This window comes from Tympanuchus pallidicinctus, unplaced genomic scaffold, assembly GCF_026119805.1.
Source record: "Tympanuchus pallidicinctus isolate F22 unplaced genomic scaffold, pur_lepc_1.0 scaffold20, whole genome shotgun sequence".
NCBI lineage: Eukaryota > Metazoa > Chordata > Aves > Galliformes > Phasianidae > Tympanuchus > Tympanuchus pallidicinctus.
The window spans coordinates 99,306-122,061 of NW_026294722.1; the positions used below are offsets into that span (position 1 = coordinate 99,306).

General features: G+C 44.0%; 3 protein-coding genes across 5 annotated transcripts; 2 read left to right on the top strand and 1 right to left on the bottom strand.

Annotated features, from left to right (window-relative positions):
- Positions 1 to 3,424: 3,424 nt before the first annotated feature.
- SPATA2 (spermatogenesis associated 2) lies at positions 3,425 to 11,625 on the bottom strand. 3 transcript variants are annotated; one of them, XM_052684286.1, is made up of 4 exons: positions 11,195 to 11,617; positions 9,267 to 9,409; positions 8,984 to 9,140; positions 3,425 to 7,195 (listed from the first exon to the last, which is right to left on the bottom strand). In XM_052684286.1, exons 2-4 carry the CDS (start codon positions 9,299 to 9,301, stop codon positions 5,942 to 5,944), a joined length of 1,446 nt encoding a protein of 481 aa, XP_052540246.1. In that variant the 5' UTR covers positions 9,302 to 9,409; positions 11,195 to 11,617; the 3' UTR covers positions 3,425 to 5,941. The 3 variants fall into 3 exon arrangements, with proteins under 3 accessions (XP_052540246.1, XP_052540244.1, XP_052540243.1); XM_052684284.1 differs by having other exon boundaries at positions 8,984 to 9,409; positions 11,508 to 11,625; XM_052684283.1 differs by having other exon boundaries at positions 8,984 to 9,409.
- Positions 11,626 to 11,784: 159 nt separating this feature from the next.
- RNF114 (ring finger protein 114) lies at positions 11,785 to 17,251 on the top strand. The gene is made up of 6 exons (XM_052683946.1): positions 11,785 to 11,949; positions 12,108 to 12,258; positions 12,838 to 12,944; positions 13,727 to 13,841; positions 14,644 to 14,751; positions 14,974 to 17,251. Exons 1-6 carry the CDS (start codon positions 11,819 to 11,821, stop codon positions 15,037 to 15,039), a joined length of 678 nt encoding a protein of 225 aa, XP_052539906.1. The 5' UTR covers positions 11,785 to 11,818; the 3' UTR covers positions 15,040 to 17,251.
- A 1,862-nt stretch (positions 17,252 to 19,113) lies between these two features.
- Positions 19,114 to 22,518, top strand: SNAI1 (snail family transcriptional repressor 1). The gene is made up of 3 exons (XM_052683988.1): positions 19,114 to 19,245; positions 19,930 to 20,439; positions 21,381 to 22,518. The coding sequence occupies exons 1-3, from the start codon at positions 19,167 to 19,169 to the stop codon at positions 21,560 to 21,562; spliced, it is 771 nt and encodes a 256-aa protein (XP_052539948.1). The 5' UTR covers positions 19,114 to 19,166; the 3' UTR covers positions 21,563 to 22,518.
- The last annotated feature ends 238 nt before the right edge of the window (positions 22,519 to 22,756 follow it).

Below are 22,756 nucleotides of genomic sequence, written 5' to 3' on the forward strand. Positions count from 1 at the left end.
TCACCAGTACTGGTTATACTTCAGAAATAAATTGCTAGTCTTTGAAAAGTTTGGATGAAGCAGTTACATGCTGCACACAGATCAAGCTACCAAACTGATTTTACTTACTCCAGGGAAAAGCAGTATTTTTTCCACTAAGGAGTTGATGAACAGTTGTGCACTGGTATTTCTTTTTCTTTTTTTAAAACATGTAGATGATGAAAAATCTCAGAGCAGTATGACTATCATGAGAATGATTTCTAAAACAAGAAGCATGACAGCTCCACACCCACAACAGCAGAAGTAGCAGCCACATGCTACTGGTCGGAGCTTACATTAAAGTTATGGCTTGACACTGTCTTCAATGCAGTGAATTGCACATGAAATAGTGAAAGTTCAGTACAAGGTGAAAATGACAAATGGCAATGCTACCCAGGTCAGAAAGTAGTTCACACCCTTGCTGCAATGCACTGAAACACCATCATAGCGCCTGTATAATCAATGAATATAAAGATGTTATAATTATGAAATAAACAAGAGAATTTGGCAAAGCAGATTATAATAACAAATAGAGAATATATAGAACACTTACCCACATCCTGGGCTCGCTGCAAAACTCCAGAGGAGGGATCTCCAGCAGAGCTCCTTCCCCACTGGTAGTCAGCTCCTAAATGGGCCTAGGAGAGGGGCAGCCAGGCTGCACCCCTTCCAGCAGCACAGCTGAATCGCCTTCACCTGTGCTCCCAGGGCTGACTCAGTGCTCGCCTCAGGTGGTCAATCAGAGCTTCAGGCCGTGATTCAGCAGTTCCCATACAGTGCCCAAGCTGAAGAAGAATACCATGACCACCAAAACCTGCATTCACAATCTGCAGCACTAAGAAAGAATCCCACCAATAAGGAGTACTAGTAATAAAATCCTTCAACCTCCTCTAAAGCTCCCTGTAACATGAATTTGACGCCTCTCAGACTCTGAATGCTGAGAGAGAAATTTCTCATTGACACTAAGGGAGGGGGGGAGGGAGGGGAGAGGGGAGGAAAAGCAGGTTGCTTCATGTTTTTCTGGAACATTTCCACTTGCCCACCTCTTTTCTGCACCAAGCCTTTCCAAGTTCAATAGAAGCCCATGTCTGGCTTTAATCACAGACAACTTAGAAGGCTGTTCACTGTCAGAAAGATTGTCATAGCCTCTCTGCCTCTGTACTGTAGCAGAAAAGCAGGAGCTACCTGGCAGCATCTCATTCTCTTCAGGCACAGCAATGTCTCCCTGTTTGCAGGGATTCCTAAGAACTCAGGATCCCCTTCCTTCTGTAGAGTTCAGGATAGCAAGGCAGCTGTTTCCCTCTCCCAATAAAATAACAACAAACCAGCATATAGCCAGAGTTCCCATAGCTCTGTGGAAGGAGCAAGGCAGTGCCAGACATGAAAGAAGAAAAGGGATTCCATCACTTAGGACACTATGCTCTAATTCCCTGGTTACAGGTCAGTTGGTCCTACAATTCTATATGCACAGCTGGGTATTACAGTCACCTTTACTGACTCCTATCCATCAGCACACCATCACCTCTGACTGCTCTGCACATGATGTCGTAGCAAGATTCTAGATTCCTGTCTGAACCAAAGGGCCATTACAAAGTATAAAACATCTCAGCGTATTTTCAACACAGACACCTTTCAGTACTGTGAGAAACAGCCTTGCTTTCTGCACATTAGCACACCAAACATCCTGTCAAACAAAGGAGCAGTTCTCTGGCTCTCCTACACATCTCCTCAAATGGAAGAGCTTCAGTAACATCTGCAGGACTTTAGAGTTACAAAAGCTGCTGCCATATAATACATGTTAACCTTTTGCCTTCCTTCGGGCAGTAAGATCCAACACACTGGTCTCTGCCTTCCTTGTATGGTGGCTCAATGCTCCAGGCTGCCCTAATCGCAGCAGGGCTATACATGAAGTACAAAACCAGAAAGCTACTTTAAGTACTGATTCCCTGCCTCTAAACTTTCAAACTGGCAAGACACATAAAAATATTGTCTAAGGGAATATGGTCAACTGTAGAAAAAAAAGGTAATACAAAACAACTGCAACGCCCAATTTTGCTTAATTTTACACAAAAGATCTAAGACATTTCATAGACTATCCCAAGTTAAAAAGGACTCATAAGGGTCATAGAAACCAACTCCTGGCTCTACACAGAATCATCCATTTACATGCTAACAAACTCTTTAGAAAACCATAATCATCATTTTCAGAAGGAACTGTGGAATATCCTTCACAAGGAATAGATAGGTACATTTGTATTCACACAGATGGTAACGACCATGCTAGAAGGCCTAGTTAGCTCCCAGTGACCTCAAAGTACCTGTTTTGTCTCCAGTTCAATTCCATCACCTTGGAACTGAAGCACCTCCTACTTTTCTCTGACTCTGGCAGCATTACAATGATCATATTACTCAGGCTCCCTCCCTTTCTAAGCAAATAACAGAAAGGGGAACCTCTCCCCCAACAAGACACTACAGCATGATTAGCTACACAAACTAAATGCTTGGAATCCAAAACTGTTGTCCAGAACAGATAAGTTTAAAGAGCTGCCAGCTCAAACTGTCAAGTTTAAGCTACACGATGATGCATGGAACCTTTAAACTTCTGTTCAGAGCAAAAGACACAGGCAGACACATATAATAGGTCTGTCATCAGAAACATCAGACCAGTCAGAACAGTCAGCATTGACTTGTTTAAAATGTGCCAGAAATACATTAGCATAAATAGCACAGAGATGTAAAGACAAGACTTCCTGCAGTAATACTTCTGTCATCTTGAACCTGATTTTTTACAAACATCCCAAATACTTCCAGGAACCTCAACAGATCACAAGATTGTGTAAATGGAACTTGAGGCCTTTTAAGCATTCACCTGACATTCAGCTGATGTGCTCCAAAACAGTGAATCAAAGGAAAAAGTCTAGTCTGGGACCTGAGAAATTATCCAGCTCTAGAGCTAGAAGGATGCAATAGCAGCCACTAGGCCTGCCTTGAGTGCCAAAAAGTGCATCAGCAGTATCACATATCTTTTGTGATAACTAGCATCAGGAAACTTCATCAGAAAATCTGCAAATGATATCAAGAGTCAAGCCTGGAAAACAACGTAGGTCAGCTTTACATCGCACATAAAACCTGCTTACTGCCCCCACATTAGCCTGTCTGCTGCAGACTGCAGACACGTTCTTATGGAACAAACAGGCATGCTGCTAAGCCCTGAAAATTAACTTTAAAAAATAAAAATAAAATAAAAAAAACCCTAAATTCTGCAGGCGCTCCATCCAGTCTCATACAACTGAGGCTCATGATACATACACACTTGCCCATTTTATCCCCAAGATTACTTCTGTGTACAAACTCACTTCTGCATGCAAAACACAGTTGAGAAACAGACAGCTACATGCACTCAACCTTAAGAAAAGAGTTAAGCCTTTTCTTAAAGGCCTCTTTATTTTTCAATTCCTTTGAACATAAATTAGTTTTAACAAATCAGATGCAAAACACCTGCATTTTCAATTAGCATATATTTTACTGTATCAATCACGGCAACCTCATACAGTAAGGTACACAAAAATAGAGCATGGTATCACTTCAACACAGTTTTGTACTATAGTATTCCATGACATATATATATAGAGAGAGAACTTTTCTATCTCAAAGCAAGTATTGTCCCTGCTGTATTCACCGTAAGAATTACGTGGCATCACAGTTTTAGAGTAGCCATATGGAAATTGAACCAGCAAACTAGAAGATACACTGTGCAACAGCCATACAGGCATGACATTTCAGAAGGTGAACAAAACCAAAATAATCACTGAAAACAACCTTTAGACTGTATTTTAATAGTAAAATTGTTTTTAAATCCCTCCTTATATACACAATGTATCTACATTTGTTATATTTATATGCATATATACATTTATAAAAAACATATGAGATTCTGAAAACCTTAAAATCATTCACCTAAACAACGTTTACCCCAACCTTCAGGGTCAGAAAGGCAATACTTGCCTATAACATAATATTCAGTTGCAGTTGCTTGATTCCGAAATTCCCGACTGCTAAATACATACCACTCATCTTGTCTCTTAGTGCAAGCTGTACAGTAACTTATTGTTCTCAGCCCTCTGCAAGACTCAAGTTTCACTCTATTTTCATAATACTTCTGAGACCCATTTACTAACATTAACAGCTAACATTATTTCAGCTATTTTACATTATTAGCCTATATGCCTCCTCCTACACCTACACCTCAAGTCCTCTACCCACTCCCCCCAGAAATTAAGAAAAATGATCTTTCATGCACACCTCTGTCACACAGGGGTCAACATTTACATTTCAAAGCCCAGACTCAAACAGTGTTTAAAAAAACCCTAAGTGAATAACTTTAGTACAAAGTGGACTACATAGTTTACAATTCAGCTAGAGGTTTTTTGTTTTGTTTTTTTAACAGATATTTTAAAGACATTTAACTTTGCACATCAGATTGGTTTGCCTGATATTTTGTTCTAACTAGCTAGTCTGAATATAAGAAGTTAGGAAGATTATTGAGGAATCTCCTCTATGCAAAAAGAAACAAAGAGGCCCTACAGCCTACTAATAACTGGGTGTTGCTTGGGGGCAAAACCGTACAGAGCCTAGCACAAGGGTTCCTATGTGTTACAGTAACACAGATGAATATCATTTACCAGATTCACATCCGTAACTGTTAGGTTTACTTTAATAGTAAACACAGGATACACACATGAGCTCTGATTTTTCATCAGGCCAGCGCTTTACCTGCTGACTACACTACAAACTCTGCAGTGAATTTGGACGCAAGTGTAAGATTTATACTTACAGTTCCTATAACCACAAAGAAAAAGCGTGCACTGAGAACCAAAATCTTGCAGTTTTTAGACAGGACTCCACCTAAATTAGTGGTAGCCTTCGCAGAAGAAAAAAGAAAAGCTGGATTTAAAAAAACTGATCAGAGTAAATAATGTCAGCCTGCCACAGCAACTACAACAAGCTATGAAATACAGTACAGGTAGAAACAAAAAGTCACCTGAACAAATAACCCAGAGAGACTTAGTAGTTATAATGATTTTACCACCTTTAAGAACTCAACATATTAAATATTTATTAAAAATAAACTGTTTCCAAATTACCTGTTTACAGTACAAAGAACTGTACGTAATATATGTGCAACAGAAAGTAAGAGTACTCATCAGGAAGGACAACACTAGGCAAAATTTAAGTGACACAAATACAAGTTCACCTTTTTAAAATGTGGAACAGTAAAAAAAGAAGCAGGATGATATTGGCAACACGAGAAAATAAAGCACATATTGTTCAGATTCAGATTATATAAGTTCAAGATAAACAACTGGGACATAAGGAGAGAAGGAAGAAACGAAGATAAGAGATGCTGTGGAGTTTGATTTTGGAGATCAACAAAAGGCAGGTGTTTCGAAAAATAGTCCTTGTTGGCAAAACAAGCTATTCACATGTTTCTTGCACATTTGAGAGTCATACTTTACCAAAAAACGGCAGTAGTTTTACACCCACAGAAAATGTGAATCTTAATTCTCAGAGCCTCACGTAGCTTCATTTGGGCAAAGAGAAGACTAAAATGGTGCGAAATGCGTGATGTCACTTTTCCATAATGCAAGAGCTGCCAAGATTTTTTTTTTAAAAGTGCTGTTCTCCCTCACTTAAATTGAGAATTAATTATGATTTAGGAGTTACCTAAATAATAGCAGCATGAAATCATATATCTGCAGCATTTATTAAGCCACAAAAATCAAGAACTGGCACCTGATCACTGAACCACGTTCCAAATATTTGGGCATGTCAATTTTGTAAGAGGTCAGTGTTTTACTTCTCATCAGTGGCATCAGAACATTAAGTAGCCCTTTCCCTTCCCCCCAAAATGGACCAATCAAATCTACCTATAAACAACATGGGACAGTTGGGTTGATTTATAGTTTAACTGATTGTTAGGCATGAATCTGTGAAGCTCGCTTTTCCTACAGCAGGGATCATAGTAGTAAGCATTGAGGCAAGTGTCACATGAGACTTTTGAACAAAACATGCAAGTATTTGCAGCTCCAGATCGGTTACAAAAGCCGCAGCGTGAGGTGCTCGCAGGTTTCGATTTTGAACTGAATTGAGAAGCTCTCTCTTGACTTTGAGTCTGTGATGTGTACTGAGGTTTCTCTCTTAAAGCAGAGGCAGGAGATAAGCCATCATTTGGAAGTGGTTTGATGGAATAGGTGCTCTGTTTCACTACCGGGTAGTCCTGCCTGGAGTTGAACAGATTGTCACACTTTTGGCAAACAGAAGCCCCACAAGGTACACCACAGTTTTGGCACTTGAGGGAAGCTGTCTCTTTGGCTAGGTGGGCGCGTTTGTGGTAAACAGGGTTGGCATCATTTTTTAACAGCCACACATCAGGCTTAATAGCTTCCTGCCTTTTAAAATTTAACATACTTCTAGTATCAGGATCAGTATAGATATCTAAATCCTCTTGAGCAGAAAAATAGGAGCTGTAAGGGACATTTGTTCTCAACATGCCATTAGGATGAGATGAAGTTGGCAAGAATTCATCTGAACATGCATGTGGTGAGCTTGACATTGTCAGAAGAGAGGGTGATGGACGAATAATTTCATCTTTGATGTCATCTTCCACATCAACTAAGATTGGCTCTTTCCTGAGACTCAATGAGCTCATCAATGGTGGTTTCTTATTTTCCCAATAACTGTCATATGTGTCTACTGATTTAGAAGCCTTGCTCACTTTTGGCTTGAAATAATCCTTAGAGGCCCGTTCACTTGCTGATTTCTGAAGTACCATTCGTGCCATGGAAGTATTTAAGCTTTCTTTACATTCTGCCCGCCGTTTCATAGCTTCTGAGCAGCCTCTAGTATCTTCGTTGCTATTTTTTCGTTCATTTATGACATCGATCTCCAAATAGCCTTTATCTTTCACTTGCAAATGAATTTCAAGAAGCTGCTCACATTCCACTTTGGCCAAAAAGAGTTCAAATGAAACCATTTTCACTTGAATAGCATCAATCTGCTCTTTGAGCTTATACATTGTTCCCACTTCTTGGACATAGCCCATGTAGTTCAGAATCTGCCTTACATCATCTTCAGTGAGGGCAGACTTTACATAATATACAAAGGGTCCCGTGTAGGTCTAAGGAGGTGGGGGGAATAAAAGGAAAACTAGGTTACAAATTCAGCGGAAGACTAGATTTTCAGAAAATTCAGTGACAGATACTATAGAATTAAATAGAATATTACAGAGAAGACATGCAACTCCCACGGTAAGATGAACTCCGTTTCTGTAGCCCTCCTGTTTCAGCAGATGGAAATTCTGCTTGAAGCAAGTTCCAAATAGGAGAATTTTCATTCCAGTTGAAGTTCTGATTAGCATGGTATCCTTCTTGTTGGGTTAAATCATTATTGTGTACAATGACACTAACTTTTATACACACCAGACATGTGTTTGTAAGTCTAATACTAAAGCAAAAAAAGGCAGAGATTTCATATATTCCTCGTGGACAAGAAGCAACTGAATATAACAGGAAGATGGCATTACTGCAAAAGCATTTAAGTCTTCTTCAATGCATATTTAGCTACATTCAGGGGCACTTTATTTTGTGGAGAGTAAGGTGTACAATTACTACACAACTCCAATGGTCAAGAGCTTCCAGTAACAAAGCCCCAAAACAATTGTGATTTTGTTTAAGTTGCAGTTCCCTTGGCATCTGGCATACCTGAAGTATACTCTTAACACAGGCCAAATTGCTTCTGACTGCAGAGAGGAATGCCTTGGCCATTGTATATTTGTCCAGAACAAGAAGTAGATCCACAGCACACAACCAAAGCCAATATTAGCAGTGCACTTAGAGATATCCTGGATGGATCAGCAAGCATTCCGTAGGCCAGAACTTAAGCGTAGTGACACGGATACACTGAGAGATCTAGTATGAAGTAATGGTCTTCCCTTAGGAGAAAGACTGTCAATCACCCCTGCCCGTAGCCGGGAGGCTAAGAACTTTAGATCTTTAAGGTCTCTTTTAACCCAAACCACCCTATGATTCTATGAAATGCACCATTCACGTTAAAATTCTCTCTGCTAAATTGCAAAATACTGTCTATTAAGAAAAAAAAAAAAAAAAAAAAAGAAAGCAAGCCCATCACTAGCACACACAACCTGCCAAAGACTTCAGACATACACCAGAAATGTTGTTTCTACCCAAGTCTCAGAAACATTCAAGTCACCTGCAGAGCTTATTGTTGAAATGCTACAGCAGCTTCGAATAGGAAAATAGGGATAACAAAAAATAAAACTGAAAACTGACAGCAGACATCTTATTAGCAGACTTGCAGTACTCAAGTCAAGCAACACACAAGTTTATACTTTTCCCTGTGAGGTCATAGTATAGATGAATAATTTGAAAGTGCATTAGAATTAAAATTTCATGATTCAAAATTACAAGCAAGTAAAATACGTTCTAGAGGCAACTATTTCAGTGAATCCTTCAACATCATCACATAACTTATGGGAACCTCAGCAAAGCACCTGCTTAAAACCACACATTGATCACTAGTACTTGTGCTACAGTAATAGCAGATGTAAAATGAAAGGCTATGAACTTAAACACAATTTAATTACTCCCTGATGTTAAAGCACCTCCAAGTAGAAATTAAGCGCATTAGGAGAAAAGGCAAACAAAAACCTTAAATAAGCTCTTCCCATATTTTATGGTTACTTTAGAAATGGATACAGTATTTGTACTTCTCTTGGGCAGTCTCACCATCACACACTTCATGTACTTCACCTCTGGTGGTTTCTATTTACCAGCTGTATATAGCCACATTATCAATCATTCTAACATATAGGAAAAAAAAGTTGTCATAAGCTAAATGCATGACATGTTTAAAAAAAAAATTATGTCTTCAAATATAAATGTCTTACCTTAATATGTTTGAACTCCTTCTTCCAGGGATATAGAAAGAGATTAATTCCAAGAGTCTCAAGCATGCTGAATGCATTATGCAGAGAATGTAAACTTGAGGATTTCAGAGATCTCAGTGAGTTTTCAGCCATCTCATAAAATTTTATCAACCGGAATCTATAAAAGGGATCAATTTTGGGAAGGCAAAATAAGGCTGATGCTGCCACTCGCAAATATTCATCATTAATAGGAGGCTGTTTGCTGTCAGAGACACTCAGTTTGCATTCATGGAACTGTACATACTTTCTAAATAAATCGTCTTTATATTTTGTATCCATTGAAATCAGTTTTTGTCTCAGGCCTGGGAAGCTACTTTGTCTCTTTCATGGTTATTGGGCAGTTGGTTGATAATCTGGTATTAAGAATCTTCGGAAATGGCAACTCTTCTGGAATAAAAATTGAAAACAAAGACAAGTCATCACAGTTGCATAAGTCCCAGATGTCCACAGCACCTATTTACTTCACAGGATTCTATAAAATGATTCACAGCAGAGTAGCTCCCAAAACAACCTCTCAACCTTCCTGGGTTTCTGAAAAAGCACATGCATCAACAGGAATACTAGTGTCCTGCTTTCCCATTATTCTATTCTTTGTTTTCAATTTATCTGAATATAACAGAACACAGCAAACCTAAATCAAACAAGGCCCTAGGAATTTGATAAAAGAAAGTCCACGTAGGCTCATATCCACATTGAGGATTCCTTGGGTTAGGGAACCATGGCCAAAGTAACTCATAACTACAGACTGAAAGGGAAAGCGTAAGCTTTCACGATCTTGTTTTATTTTACTGTTTTAGATCAACCAACTTACACAATCATGATTTTAATCAGATATTGTGATTTATTTCATATGTACTAATAATTATTCCCACACTACACAGAAATAACTGATGCCAAAACAAGCCTCTCCATGTTAATTCCCCAAAGCCAAGTAACGAGGAGTCTAGCAGACTATCTTGACAACCTGAAGAATTTGTGATTAAAAAGTAAAGTAAACCACGGTCTTTGTGTTTTATGAGAGTACAATCTAGCACTTCTCAACTGCAAATCAAAATGGAGAGAGACAAAGCATTAATTCAGCTGCAGAGACGCTGAAGCAACACTTCAAAAAAACACTCTCTATTAATTCCAGCTGCTGGGATATTGATCAATGCCACCTGTCAAAATGCAAATCACCAATAAGGTCAAAATTAAGTCCATAAGAGTAACCATTACACAGACAAGGGGGAAAAAAAAAGCCACAAAAAAAGCCACATGCCATAGGAGGCCAAGAAAAGCAAGCAAGCCAATAGCTTAGCAGCTAATGTTACTTGAGAAAAGGATGTGCTTAATGACCACGGCACAAGAAAAGTTCACTGTTTTAACTTCTGCTTAAAGGCATACAGCTCATTGCTCCCCCAGTCAGAATTTGCACTAATATCAAAAGAAGAAACCATGAATTGCGGTGCCCAGTTCTCAATTTGCATCTTAGTGTTAGGAAAAGAGAAGAAAAAACATAATTTAGCTCTCTCCACAAAGAGTTTGCTCTTCCCTCTCACTCCTTTTCTCAGGCTGGACAAGATCAAGTTAATACACAAAACTAACCTAATCACTTATACTTAGCATGAAGAGCTCAGTCTGATTTGTACATTAGTAACATACCCTTTGGAGAAACAATGGCTTAGGCAGGCAAGAAGTTGGATCAAGTATTAACATTCTTCCATGTACAGCATTAATAACTGCCTAACAAAAGAGCTCCACATGAAAGCTCAGGATTAAAAAAGCGTCTACAAGAAAGGACTTCAGCAAGACCCCATAAACTGTGATATTCACAACCATCATCAGCCCCAGCTCTGACTTGATGTTTATATGTATGCCAGAGCTCAGGCAACTGAGAGCAAGAAAATCAAGGCAGCCCCTGCAGGGTTCCTCCTCTACTCACACACACATACAGCTATCCCAGAAGCAAAAGCTCCTGGGAAAAACACCATAGGCCCTTACTGCCATCAACGCCAATAACATCAGAGATCTAAGGCCTTCACCAAACGCTTGAAAATAGAAATAGCACTAATAAAAAGCTAACCGGAGTCCAAGAACGATTCAAAGAACTAAGAGCACACACAAAGTCCACCACCAAACGCAGGACAAGCACCAAACTCAGCACACGCGAGCACTTTTCCACCTAGCACCCACCTGATGCAAACCTTCCTCCAGCCAGGACACCGAGGGCAGCCGCGGAGAACAGAGCGGCCCAGCACTGTCGGACCGCCGCCCTCACGGGCGGGCGCGGCCCTAGCCTGGCACCGAACCCTCGGCAGCCCCGCGGGACCGCCTCCTACCGCTGAAGGTCACGGCACCGCATTCCGCGGGCCGCGCCTGCCCCTCACCGCTCTGCGGCCCACCGTCGCTCAGCCGGAAGCATCCGGTGACCCGGATGCAGGTGAGGAGCCCACTAGACACCGCGCCTACACCGTCCCAGCGGCAAACAGCCCCAGGAAGGGCTTACCAGCAGAGGTGCGGGCACCTCCAGCCTCAGGGCACGACCCGCGAGCTGCGGACACTGTGAGCGGCAGGAGGCAGCTGACAGCGGCGCCCCGGAAGTAGATGGTGGAGGGCAGAAAGGCACCGCCTCCTCTCGTGAAAGGCATTTCGGTGCGTGACGTCAGACGGCTGAGGGGCGGGGTCGTCGCGTGCCCCCTCCTCCCAGCGGCAGGTCGCACCCCGCAGCGCCTGAGCGCCCCCCAGCGCCCCCCAGCGCCTGGCGTTGGGGTGGGGCTGCGGTTGCGTAGGAGCCACTTCCTGGTTGGCGGCGGGAAGATGGCGGTGGCGGGTGGCGGGGATGGTGGTTTGCGCTCCCCTGAGCCCTGGCCAGACCTGCTGGCGCGTCTCACCTGCCCTGTGTGCCTTGAGGTGTTCGACAGTCCCGTCCGGGTGCCCTGCGGACACGTGTGAGCGGCCTAAGGAGGAGTGCGGGCGAGGAGGGAGGCCGCGCGGGGCCCTCTCGGCCCGTAGGACTGCGGGCAGCGCACGGGACCGCCGCTCCGTACCGCACGGGAAAGGCGCGGAGACCCTGGGCTGTTCTCATTGTGTCCTTGTCCCGGCGTAGGTTCTGCACGCCGTGTCTGCAGGAGTGCCTGAAGCCGAAGAAGCCTGTGTGTGGTGTGTGCCGCGGCGCGCTGACAGCCGGCAGCAGGGCGCTGGACCTGGAGCAGCTGATAGAGAGCACCGAGACTGCCTGCAGCGGCTGCGGCAAGAAGGTGGGACCCGGCGAAGAGCTGGGAGGGCTGAGGCGGGTGCGATGTGCTGTAACTGCGCCCCGCGGGGATGCCGGTCCTGCTCTGTTTTCTATAGGTTCTTCAAAGCTTCCCAAAGCGTTTGGTTTGGTAGCCAATACTGAGGTGTTGCATTGATTTCACTATTTCTGGATAGTGCTATTTTCATCGATGCGGCTGATAGATAGCTGTAGTACCTTGATTATCAATTGTTAAGTCCTACTAATGAAAGTTCAAATTAAGAAAGTTTGTATTTAAACCTATGTCACAGTATGTGCAGAAAGCTAAATTATTTCCCATGTCATCTCTTCTCAGTAACAACATAAGCTGGCTTCGTATATTTTCTGGTACTGGAGTATAGGTGAAGATAAGTACAATGGAACAGTGTTGTATTTGTAAAATATTACAGGCAGCAGTTATACATTAACTAATTTGTAATCTCAAAGCCTTCCAGCTCACCAGCTGAAATACTTATTTCTTCCTGCTGTAGCACTGGCTGCAGAAGACTTTGTGTGTAGTCCTGCTGCAAATAGTGTAACTGCTGTGTGATTGTTGTCTAAGCAGATGTTCCTCTCAAAGATGCGCAGCCATGCAGCCTCCTGTTCAAAGTACCAGAATTACATAATGGAAGGTGTGAAAGCTGTAACTAAAGAACCACTTCACAACACCAGGTAAGTAGCTCTTCTCTGGAAATACTCATACTTAGGATCACAAAAAGAGGACTATTACCAAATAATCCATACAAAATCTCAAATTTGATTCCACTTCTGAGAAGAGGTCTTTTATGTAAACAAACAAAAAGACAAAACAAAGCCAACGCTGTGTTATGGCGTTTGGTGCAAACTATAATTTTGCTGTGAAAGCAGACTTTCCGTCATTCCTTAGTTTGTTTATTAACGTTTCACGCTGTAAGAATAGGCCACAATCCTGCAACTGAGTGCACCTAAGCAAACTATTCTCCTTCTCTATGCAGTCTTTGCACAAGAGAAGATTGGAGTACTTGATACAAGCAGCTCCTTATTTAATAATAGCTGTCTTTCTGTCTTTTGATTGTAGTAACTTATAACAAAGTGAATGTGGAGCTGACGGCATTTTAGTGTTCTGGGTGATTGATACCCTGTGCGTTTAAAAACGTAAAAAATACAAGAAGGCGATAAATGGCATTTATAACATTTTCTGAAGAAATACCTTTGTGTAGAAGCTTATGATGTGAAGATTTACATAAGATGTTCATTAAGAATTTAAAAGATGATTCTTTAAATTTGTTTGTCTTGATTGCATGGAATAAAATTACTGTTTTGAATAATTTTTACTCTTAGTCGCTTGTAAGATAACTTCCAGGTAGCAAATTCAAAGCCTTTTATACTATTCTAAAAAGATAGATTATTTTTTTTTTGGTGCTTTTAACTTAACTAATATGACAACATATCTCATCTTTTTCCCCCTGAACCAGGAACTTCCCAAATCGCTTTACCTTTCCTTGTCCGTACTGCAGTGAGAAAAACTTTGATCAAGAAGGACTAGTTGAACACTGCAAAACATTGCACAGCATGGATGCAAGACAAGTGGTAATAAAAAGTCTTGGTGCAAGAATTGCAATGAAGTCTAGTCTTAAATCCCCTTGAAACAGTGAATTAGAGCCTTACTGCTTGAAGTTAAGTACGTATTTATACTTGCTTCTATTAAAGTCAATTTACATCTACTTCACATCCACCTCATATTTGAAAAACGGTAGGCATTCGAAGTACTATAGGCACAGTAACAGGGATAAAATTAATGCAATGTATTAAAAAAAAAAAAAAAGCATTAATTTCCCCTCTGCTATTCTCAGCAATAAAATATTATAAACTATTGTGAATATTGATTGGGGAAAAAAAAAAAGTATCTATTTTTGGTAGTTTTTATCTCCAAATTATACTCCATTTTCTATAAAAAGGTATTGCAAAACTTGGAACTGAATTGGAAACCTTCATTTGTTTTTAAAGTTCTTAGGAATTTGGAATTTATTTAGGAAAAAAAAAAGTCTTGGTGAGAAGTGATCTTTGTGAAGATGACCAAGAAAACTTCTTTGTTATTGATTAATGGAGTTTGAGATCTTCTGAGGCAAACAGCAGTGACTGATTCTCATCAGCAGTATGTAGAGAGAAGAATAAACCATTCTCATTCAGAGGCATAGGAAATTAATTTAAATAAAAGCCTCTGTTAAACCTGAATGTTGAATGGCCCAGTAAAGTGTTTGACATCACTTTTCTTAGAGAGTAGTGATTGTTACAAATCTGACTTCAGTCACTGTCTCTTCTGCCCTTCATAGTATAAATGTTAACACGTTTAACTGTTGGGGCCTAACTGACTTTTAATTTTTTCTTCAAGGTTTGCCCAATTTGTGCCTCAATGCCATGGGGAGATCCAAATTACAGGAGTGCTAACTTCATGGAGCACCTTCAAAGACGACACCGGTTTTCATATGATACTTTTGTGGTATGTATTTTCTCACCCTTGGAGTACATGAGCCCGACGACTCTTAAAACAACTTTTTACATAGTCACTACTATGAAATCCAATTTATGCAGATGGTATCATGAGACAAATTGGATTATTGGCAAGTTAGAAGATGAGGCAGCTGTTTTCTGTTTTTATTTTGTGTTAGATTAACCACCATGGCTGTTGCAGTAAAAGAATTTCTGTACCTTTTGTTCATAGGATTATGATGCTGATGAAGATGATATGATGGCACAGGTTTTGATGCGTTCTTTGCGGGATAAATAAAATTTAAAAATGTGAAAGACTAACTGTCAAACCAAGCTTCCATGGGGGGGAAGCGCCCAGCATCCTTGCACTTCACCCTGTACATCCCAAGATGAGCTCAGGCATCCAGAAATATGGAAGACTTTTTAATCTGTCTTGGTTTCAAATTCCTGTTTGATATGTTTGTATCATTGGATCTTCTGTTAACCACGTAAGTTTAATTTTCTTATTTGCTTCACACAGAGCTCAATTAGAAGTCTCCTCCATGCTGACTTACTTCCCTTCACCTATGCCTGTTTTCTGATGAGTTATTTTTTCCAGTTGTGTTCATTTGACTCTAAATGCAGAAATATTCCAGACTGAATGGTCCAAACCAGTTGGACCTCCTAATGTTGTTTACATTTCTTAGGTGATAGTATAAGAGGTGTATTGGTATGTATTTTTCTTAAGTGAGACCTCTAGGTGCTAGTTGTAACTGTCAGATCAGTTCTTATTCAAAGTGGCCTCTGCCTGTGATTTCATCTTTAGCAGTATTTGAACTCTTACAGGCGTTCTCTCAGTTACATGGAAAACAAGTTTTTAGTATGAGTCTTCAAACTACAGTTTTTCTTAGTAGATGTTTGCAGCTAGGTAAGAAACTAGTTCAAAGTATTTTAGTTCTACGCCTGATTATTATTTTGTTCCACACTTTGACCATAATTTCAAGCCTAGAAAATAGATCTTTTGTGTTAGTTCAATTGCTAAAGCAAATATCAATCATATCTGCTGACTTTGTGATTCAATTAGTGTTTTCAGAAATTGGTTTTCTAGGCTTCTTAAGCATTATGCTCATAAGAGAGTTCAGAAAAAAAATCAGTATCTCCACCTTCTATGAAAATTTTTGTTTAAATGTATTTATTTTTAATTGTTCCATCTCTCACGGCAAACTGGAAGCAAATCTTAGATTCCATGGCACTTGCACAGCTCTACCTTTCCGCATCACAGATTTCAAGAAGTATTTTGAATTTACGTTCTTCATTTAAATGTTGCTAAAGCTATGCTTAGATTGTGTTTTCCATGTATTACATATATAGTATGCAGGTATAGCTTTCAAAGAAAAAGTAAAATATAAACAAGAAAGCAGGATGACTGTTCCCTTACATGGAAAACGGATACTTGATACTCAATTATACACTTTCACTATTGAGCTTCCTTTTAACACTTTAACTGCACAATCATGATGCTGAGATCTAGCCATCTGAGACACCTGAGCAGAAGCTGTAAACCAGAGTAGTGTAATTCAACTTGGCATACTTAATTGGAGCAGTGGACCTGTACCACCACAGAATAGAGTACTGATTAGTTTCTTTCACAAATAATATCTTCATACCCTGCAGACAGAGCGTAGCCTTACCCTTATTAAATGTACCCCAGCTAAAATCTTGACTAAACTTTGTGTTCAGCAAGACCTCTAACATATTTAGCTTGTTTTTAGTATGTTTTCCCAAACTTGGAATAGGCTACTTATAGACTCAGCCGTAAGTATCTGCTGGTGAACAGAGTTTCAGTCTTAGCAAAAATACTCATGGCACTGTGGGAAAAAGTACTTTGCTTTGGAGTTGGTTATTTCTAACGCTTGATCTGTGAAAAGATGACTATGTTGGTGGTTGAGTGGAGATTTCTAGGTTCTGGCTAGGATGGAGTTTTGTGGTGCAAATTGACCTAAATCTAGATTTCTGCTGCTATTTGAAGTGCACTTCCATGCAATTTAGATTAAATGTTTAAGGAGCAGTTAGAAGCTTCTGAGCAATTACTTTGTGTTTTTTGAATTTTGAAGACAAGTTATAAATAAAGTTCATTTAATTTATAAAATTCTATCTTCATGTCAGCTTCTGTCATTTCTTCCTCATGATCTGTACACTTTGTTTCACATCTCTCCAAAACAGTTCTTAATGCTATGTAGAGCTCCAGGGAGCATGCCAGAAACTGGGAAAGAAACAGACAGACTTCAGCTTTGTTTCCTTTGCCTGTGAAACCGGAAGGTGGGGATTGTCTTGCAGCCCTGAAGGATGAGAAATGTTTTTTCAGGCCTTATGATCATACCTTGTCTGTATGGACCTGCTCATTGACTGTGCATCTTGGCTTTGATTTGCTTCAACTTACAAGGAATTATTTCACGCATGGGACAAACGCAAACTGGAAAATGCACACCAGATCTACTTGAATTTTGATTAAATCTGTGAATGAGTAAGGAGTGAAGTTCTGGCACCTCCTAGCTTTTAACAGTGGAATTTATAGCACTGCTATCTGTGCAGTGATAAGCATCCATATAGGCACTCAGAAGTTGAGCTGTAGTTTTCCACTTAAGTGCTGATGAGCTTAGTATCTCTGTGCTGCTGACTTCATCAACTTAACAAGCTTGTTTACAAACGGTGATATGTCTCAGTGGTATTTGCTCATTAATTTGAAGACACTGGTGAGAGACACGTGCTTAACCTTGATTTATCTCATCTGTATGCAGAAACTCATCATTCCAAAAAAGGATTGTTACAGAACAAGCTAATTCTGGTTTCAGAACCTGGTAAAGTACCACTGCAGGAGAACGAAACGCTGCCAGAAGGGCTGCTACCACCTTGTCAGCAGCTGATCTTGCAGCTGCAACAAGTCCCACTGCTAATGATAATGGCCCACTGCTAGTGATAATGCAGTCGGGCTGCCTTCAACCTGTGAAATTCCTAGTGTCTAGCACTGGGAATTAGGGAAATCAGCACATAGAAAGGGGTACAGAATGGGCAGAGACAAGCGTGTGTTTGAGGGTTTGTTGGTTTTTGTTTTGTTTTTCCTATGAATCTGTCTCTGGTCAAAGACTGGCCTTAATCAGGCAGATAAATTGATGTCAGTATTAAATGCCTAAAGCAATTGGCATAACTTCACCTGGAATTGCAGCAGTTGATCCCATCGTGTAAAGGACTCTGTAATAATGCATTAAGTGTGGGTTAATGCTGGGTACTCCTGGGGCCTGCTTGGCAATAACTGTCCTGAGTCCTCGAAGCAAAGCCCAGCGGATTTATTGCAGGGATTCTGGCAGACATGGATGCTCCCTGGCAAGGTGGGTGTAAGGATTCATCTCTCATGGTCAGAAGTTTGGGGTCTATGCAGGTATTTCTTGCCAGCTCCAGGCAGCCTTCAGAAACTCAGCTGTTATTTTCAAAGTTGTTTTCTTATGCTTGTTTGCAGCAAAAGACTTGAGAAGATAAAAAGGATTGAGGTAAACGGGGTCAGGAGAATAAAAGTGCTTTGGTTTCTGAGGCAGCCGCAAAGCAGCGCGGTAGCGCGAGTGGCAGCCAGCTGAGCGATGGCCTCCTCCCCCGATTGTTAGCGCGGCGGCCGTGACTTTCTATCCGAAGAGGCCGTCAGGGAGCGCCTTCGGGCACCGCTTCGTGCGGGTCGCGGCTGAGGGCGTCTCCCGCGGTCCGCCCCGGCTGCCGGCAGGGGGAGAACTCGGCCCGCCGGGAGGCGGCGCCAGGCCCGGCTGATCCGGGCTGTCCCCAGCGGCTCCGGCCCTGGGGAGCACATTCACACTGCTTCGGGGAGAGGCGGGAAGAAGCGCCTGCGGGCAGCCCGCGACGGCGACGAGCAGCAAAGGAGGAACGTGGCAGGGCCGGGCCGCGCAGCGCGGGGCTCAGGAGGGTTCGCCGACCGCCTCCTCTCGAGACGGGGAGCGGCTGCCCCCCGAGCTGCAGCCTCGGGCCGTATTGCCGCGCTTCCCGCTTCTGCGTTCGAGGTTGCCGCCGAGCAGGCTGGCGCCGAGCGTGGAGTCGAGACCCCCCCGGAGAGCTCCGCCCACCCCCCTCCCTCCCGCACCCGGGGTCCGCTGGCAACGCCGGGGAAGTGAAGGCGGCTGTGAGCCCATGAGGACGGAGCGGTGGGAGAGGACCGGGAGGGCTCCGGACCAGAAATCCGAGCTCCGCACCCCTTTCCAGCAGATGCTGGACCTGCTATGCCTGGTGCCGGCACCTGTAGTCTGCCCGCCCCGCCCGCCCCATTGGCTCTGGGCACGGGGGGCGGCCCCGCACCGCCCTCCTCGCCCCCCTGTACAGCCCGGGCCCATATTAACGGACGCTGAGAGGCGGAGGTTCCGCAGCGGGCGGTGGCGCCGGGCAAGCACGATGCCGCGCTCGTTCCTGGTGAAGAAGCACTTCTCGGCCAGCAAGAAGCCCAACTACAGCGAGTTGGAGAGCCAGACCGGTGCGTGCCGAGCCGAGCCGTCTCGCGGGTGCGGGCTGCCCTTCCTCTCCCTGCCGCAGCGGAGTGGTGCGCTGCCCTTCCGCGCGGCTGTGGGATTTTTAGTTCGTTTGTCTGTTACCGCGAGGAGCGTCCCGCGGGGTAGGCGGAGGAGCGGAGCGGCTGCGTAGTGCCCCGGGGTAGGCAGAGACCCTTGGGGTGAGTGGTGACCTTTCCACCGTCCCTCGGCGCCGCGCTGAGCGGGGCGCCTCGCTCTGTGCGGTGATTCCGTGTTGCCCCGGGGTGGGCAGTGAGTGCTCCGCAGGGTGGGCTTGGGATTCTTGGAGTCGGTTTGGGGTCCCCAAGTGTCCCTCTGGCTCCGGGGTGCGTTGGGGCATGGGGTGGCTGTGGGATGCGGTTGAGTCCCTTTGCTTTGAGCTGGGGCGTGGTGTGGGTTCGAGCACCCTGTTCCCGTGGGTGCAGAGCCCACTGTGGGGTGGGTTGAGGTCTCCGTGTACCCCCATTCCCGTTCCCATTCGGGTGAGTTCATCCCGTCCATTTTCAGTGGGACAGACTAAGATTCCTTTGCCCCCCATTCCTAACATGACAGGTCGGAGTCCCCTTGTTACCAGTGGGGTGGATTGGGGTCCTTACGCCCCTTGTTCTTATGGGGTGAGTGCTCCACTGAGTGCTACCTATTGCCTACAGTGTTTGCTGCCCCGCTGCTGTATGAGACGTGTGCGTTGTCCGTCATCCCTCCACCCGAAGTGCTGGGCCCTGGGGCCTATTACCCGCCGCTGGTGTGGGATGCTGGTCTGCTCTCTAGCCTTTTCCCAGCTGGCCTGGGCACCGAGGCAGAGGCAGCAGGTGGTGCGGCACCAGCGCTGGACCTGACGACACTCTCTAGTGAGGAGGATGAGGGCAAGAGCTCAGGACCACCCAGCCCAGCCTCAGCCCCTTCTGCTGCTGAGCGGTTCCGCTGTGCCCAGTGCGCCAAGGCCTACTCCACCTTCGCTGGGCTCTCCAAGCACAAGCAATTGCACTGCGATGTTCAGACCAGGAAATCCTTCAGCTGCAAGTACTGCGAGAAGGAGTACGTGAGCCTGGGGGCTCTCAAGATGCACATCCGGAGCCACACGCTGCCCTGTGTCTGCAAGATGTGCGGCAAGGCCTTCTCCCGGCCCTGGTTGCTGCAGGGCCACATCCGCACGCACACTGGTAACAATGCTACTCAGCCCTCCTCCCACCCTTATCGATTCCCTGCTCCTAGCCCAGAGCAAACCAGTTGCCAGGCTATTATCTTGGAAGATATGGGCTTCCCAAACTCCCTTGGCGCGTCTCTTTAAATGTTCTAGTTGGAACTGACTGTGGAGTAAAGACACAGCTTGGGAATGTGTGCCTCGAAGCTGGGGCTGTTGTGCTGTGCTGGGATGCTTGGTCCTATTGCAGCTCCATGCTCAGAGACCTGCTGCTCACCACCATGGCCTCTGCCCCAGGGCCATGGCACCTGGCATCACCCGTAGCTCTGCAACTCATGGTCCCAGAGTTACAGGCAGGTGTTGGCAGCTGCCTCATGCACCTGTTGTTGTTTGGGGCCATGCGCAGCTGCAACTCTCCTCATGCCCACAAAGCATCACTCGAGCATCTTTTGTGGTGCTGTTGGGATGGTGTAATGGTTCCTTGGCACTAATTTCGTACCCTCTCAGAGTACTAAAGATGATGGCTGAAGGAAGCTGGCAAGACTTGATTGTGCTTTCCAAATTGAGCATGCACATTCTTTTCCTCCAAAAGAATCGAGAGGAATTCAGCCTGGCCAGGGCCTTTCAATGCCTCCAGGAAGGAGAAGGGGGAGTACAGGGTTTGGGGGAGGAAATGGCTGTGCTCAGCCCTAACGCTGTGACACCGTGGCAGGGCCTCGCTGTGCGGGAGCTGCCCTGCTTCTTGCAGATGGTTCTGGCATCAGGGATTTTTTTGAGTAGGAAATTCCCAAACTGGAGGCGTTGCTCGGTGAATGCAGGCCTTCCCGTGCCGCTTTTCATCCCAGTAATGCTGCGAGCACTCCTTTTCACACGATTGCTGGCTAATAAATGGCTTGCTCTTTGATATTCCCCATGTGTTGATGCAGTGGTTAATTGGGAACGTTTCTCTTTGTCTCATAGGTGAAAAGCCTTTTTCCTGTACACATTGCAACCGGGCCTTTGCTGACCGCTCTAATCTGCGCGCCCACCTGCAGACGCATTCAGATGTAAAGAAGTACCAGTGCAAAACCTGCTCCCGGACTTTCTCCCGAATGTCGCTGCTGCACAAGCACGAAGAGACGGGTTGCTCAGGGGCACGCTGAGGACCAGCACTCCTTTCCCGTGCAGATACATGTATCGTACCTAGTGTTTGTAGGAGTTAGTTCCCTCCGTGCTGCCGTTGCCATGCACCTCGAACTGTATGCAGCCACAAGACATGCACGCTCCCCGTCCTGTGCTCCTGTGCAACCCCAAGGCCTGATCCTGCTTCCATCTGGACATCTTTGGGTGCAGGGTGGACTCCCATGAGAGGCATTGTGAGGCCTGGAGCATAGCAGCACCTCGCAGGTGGCACTGCATCCTGGCGTGCCACCAGTGTTGGGCATTGCAGCTGTGTAGCTCTGGGGGTTGCTTTTCTTTTTCTTCTCTTTTTTTCTTTTTTCTTTTTTCTTTTTTTTTTTCCCCCATAACCACTTGGTAATTTCTAAGAACCAATATTTTCTTTAATGGAAGACGAAGTGTTAACACAATCTCTTTCCCTCTGTCTCGATTGTATATAAGCTGCAAGTAGAAGGTGTAACTATGCAATAATACAGTATCACATTAGTTGTGAAGCAGCTGCTTCTTCCCAGCACAATGACAATTTGCAATGCCTGCAAGATTAACGGTGTCCATAAAAGGCATTGGTAGCTATTTCAAACAAGAATCCTGTTTACAGAGCAGCTATGCACTCAAGCACCTGTTAATATGACTCTTAACAACTGCTTTTCAAAGAGGACTGTGACTAATAGCCGGCACTTGTCAGCGATACAATGGTGGCCTGTCCAAAGGCTGCCCACCGACAGGTGTGTGCCAGAAGGGCTATTTATGGTTTTTGACAGGTGCCTCCTGAATGCGTCTCTTTGGACATTGTTTTTACAGAATCATAACAAAGAGGATGTTTACGTTTCAAAGGTACACTGGTATTTATATTTTTGTGCCATGATTTTGTACTGATAAAACTTTTATATAATTATATACAGTTTATTGATATTCAATAAAATGGTTAATTTATAATCTGGTTCTGTGTGTGCTTTGGTGAATGCATAGCTGAGCTGAGCACGGTTTGGGGAGTGGAGTGCGGGGCCCCAGTGGTTCTCCTGCTCCTCACGCTGGCTGCAGGTGAACCACAAGTGCTGCTGCACAGCAGGGGCTGTGGCACAGCCGTTTCTTGGGGAAGGAAAAGGTAGGCTGAGTCAGTTCCTGCAGCTGTGTGGGGCTGGGGGGAAGGGGGCAGCTGTGAAGAGACAGGAGCAGGT

Coding starts and splice junctions, on each gene's coding strand:
- SPATA2 (XM_052684284.1), bottom strand. CDS start 9,301: ATGGATACAAAATATAAAGACGATTTATTTAGAAAGTATGTACAGTTC. Junction 7,196..8,983: donor AGGAGTTCAAACATATTAAG/GTAAGACATTTA, acceptor CCACCTCCTTAG/ACCTACACGGGACCCTTTGT.
- RNF114 (XM_052683946.1), top strand. CDS start 11,819: ATGGCGGTGGCGGGTGGCGGGGATGGTGGTTTGCGCTCCCCTGAGCCC. Junction 12,945..13,726: donor GAACCACTTCACAACACCAG/GTAAGTAGCTCT, acceptor CCCCTGAACCAG/GAACTTCCCAAATCGCTTTA. Junction 13,842..14,643: donor GCATGGATGCAAGACAAGTG/GTAATAAAAAGT, acceptor TTTTTCTTCAAG/GTTTGCCCAATTTGTGCCTC.
- SNAI1 (XM_052683988.1), top strand. CDS start 19,167: ATGCCGCGCTCGTTCCTGGTGAAGAAGCACTTCTCGGCCAGCAAGAAG. Junction 19,246..19,929: donor CGAGTTGGAGAGCCAGACCG/GTGCGTGCCGAG, acceptor TATTGCCTACAG/TGTTTGCTGCCCCGCTGCTG. Junction 20,440..21,380: donor CCACATCCGCACGCACACTG/GTAACAATGCTA, acceptor TTTGTCTCATAG/GTGAAAAGCCTTTTTCCTGT.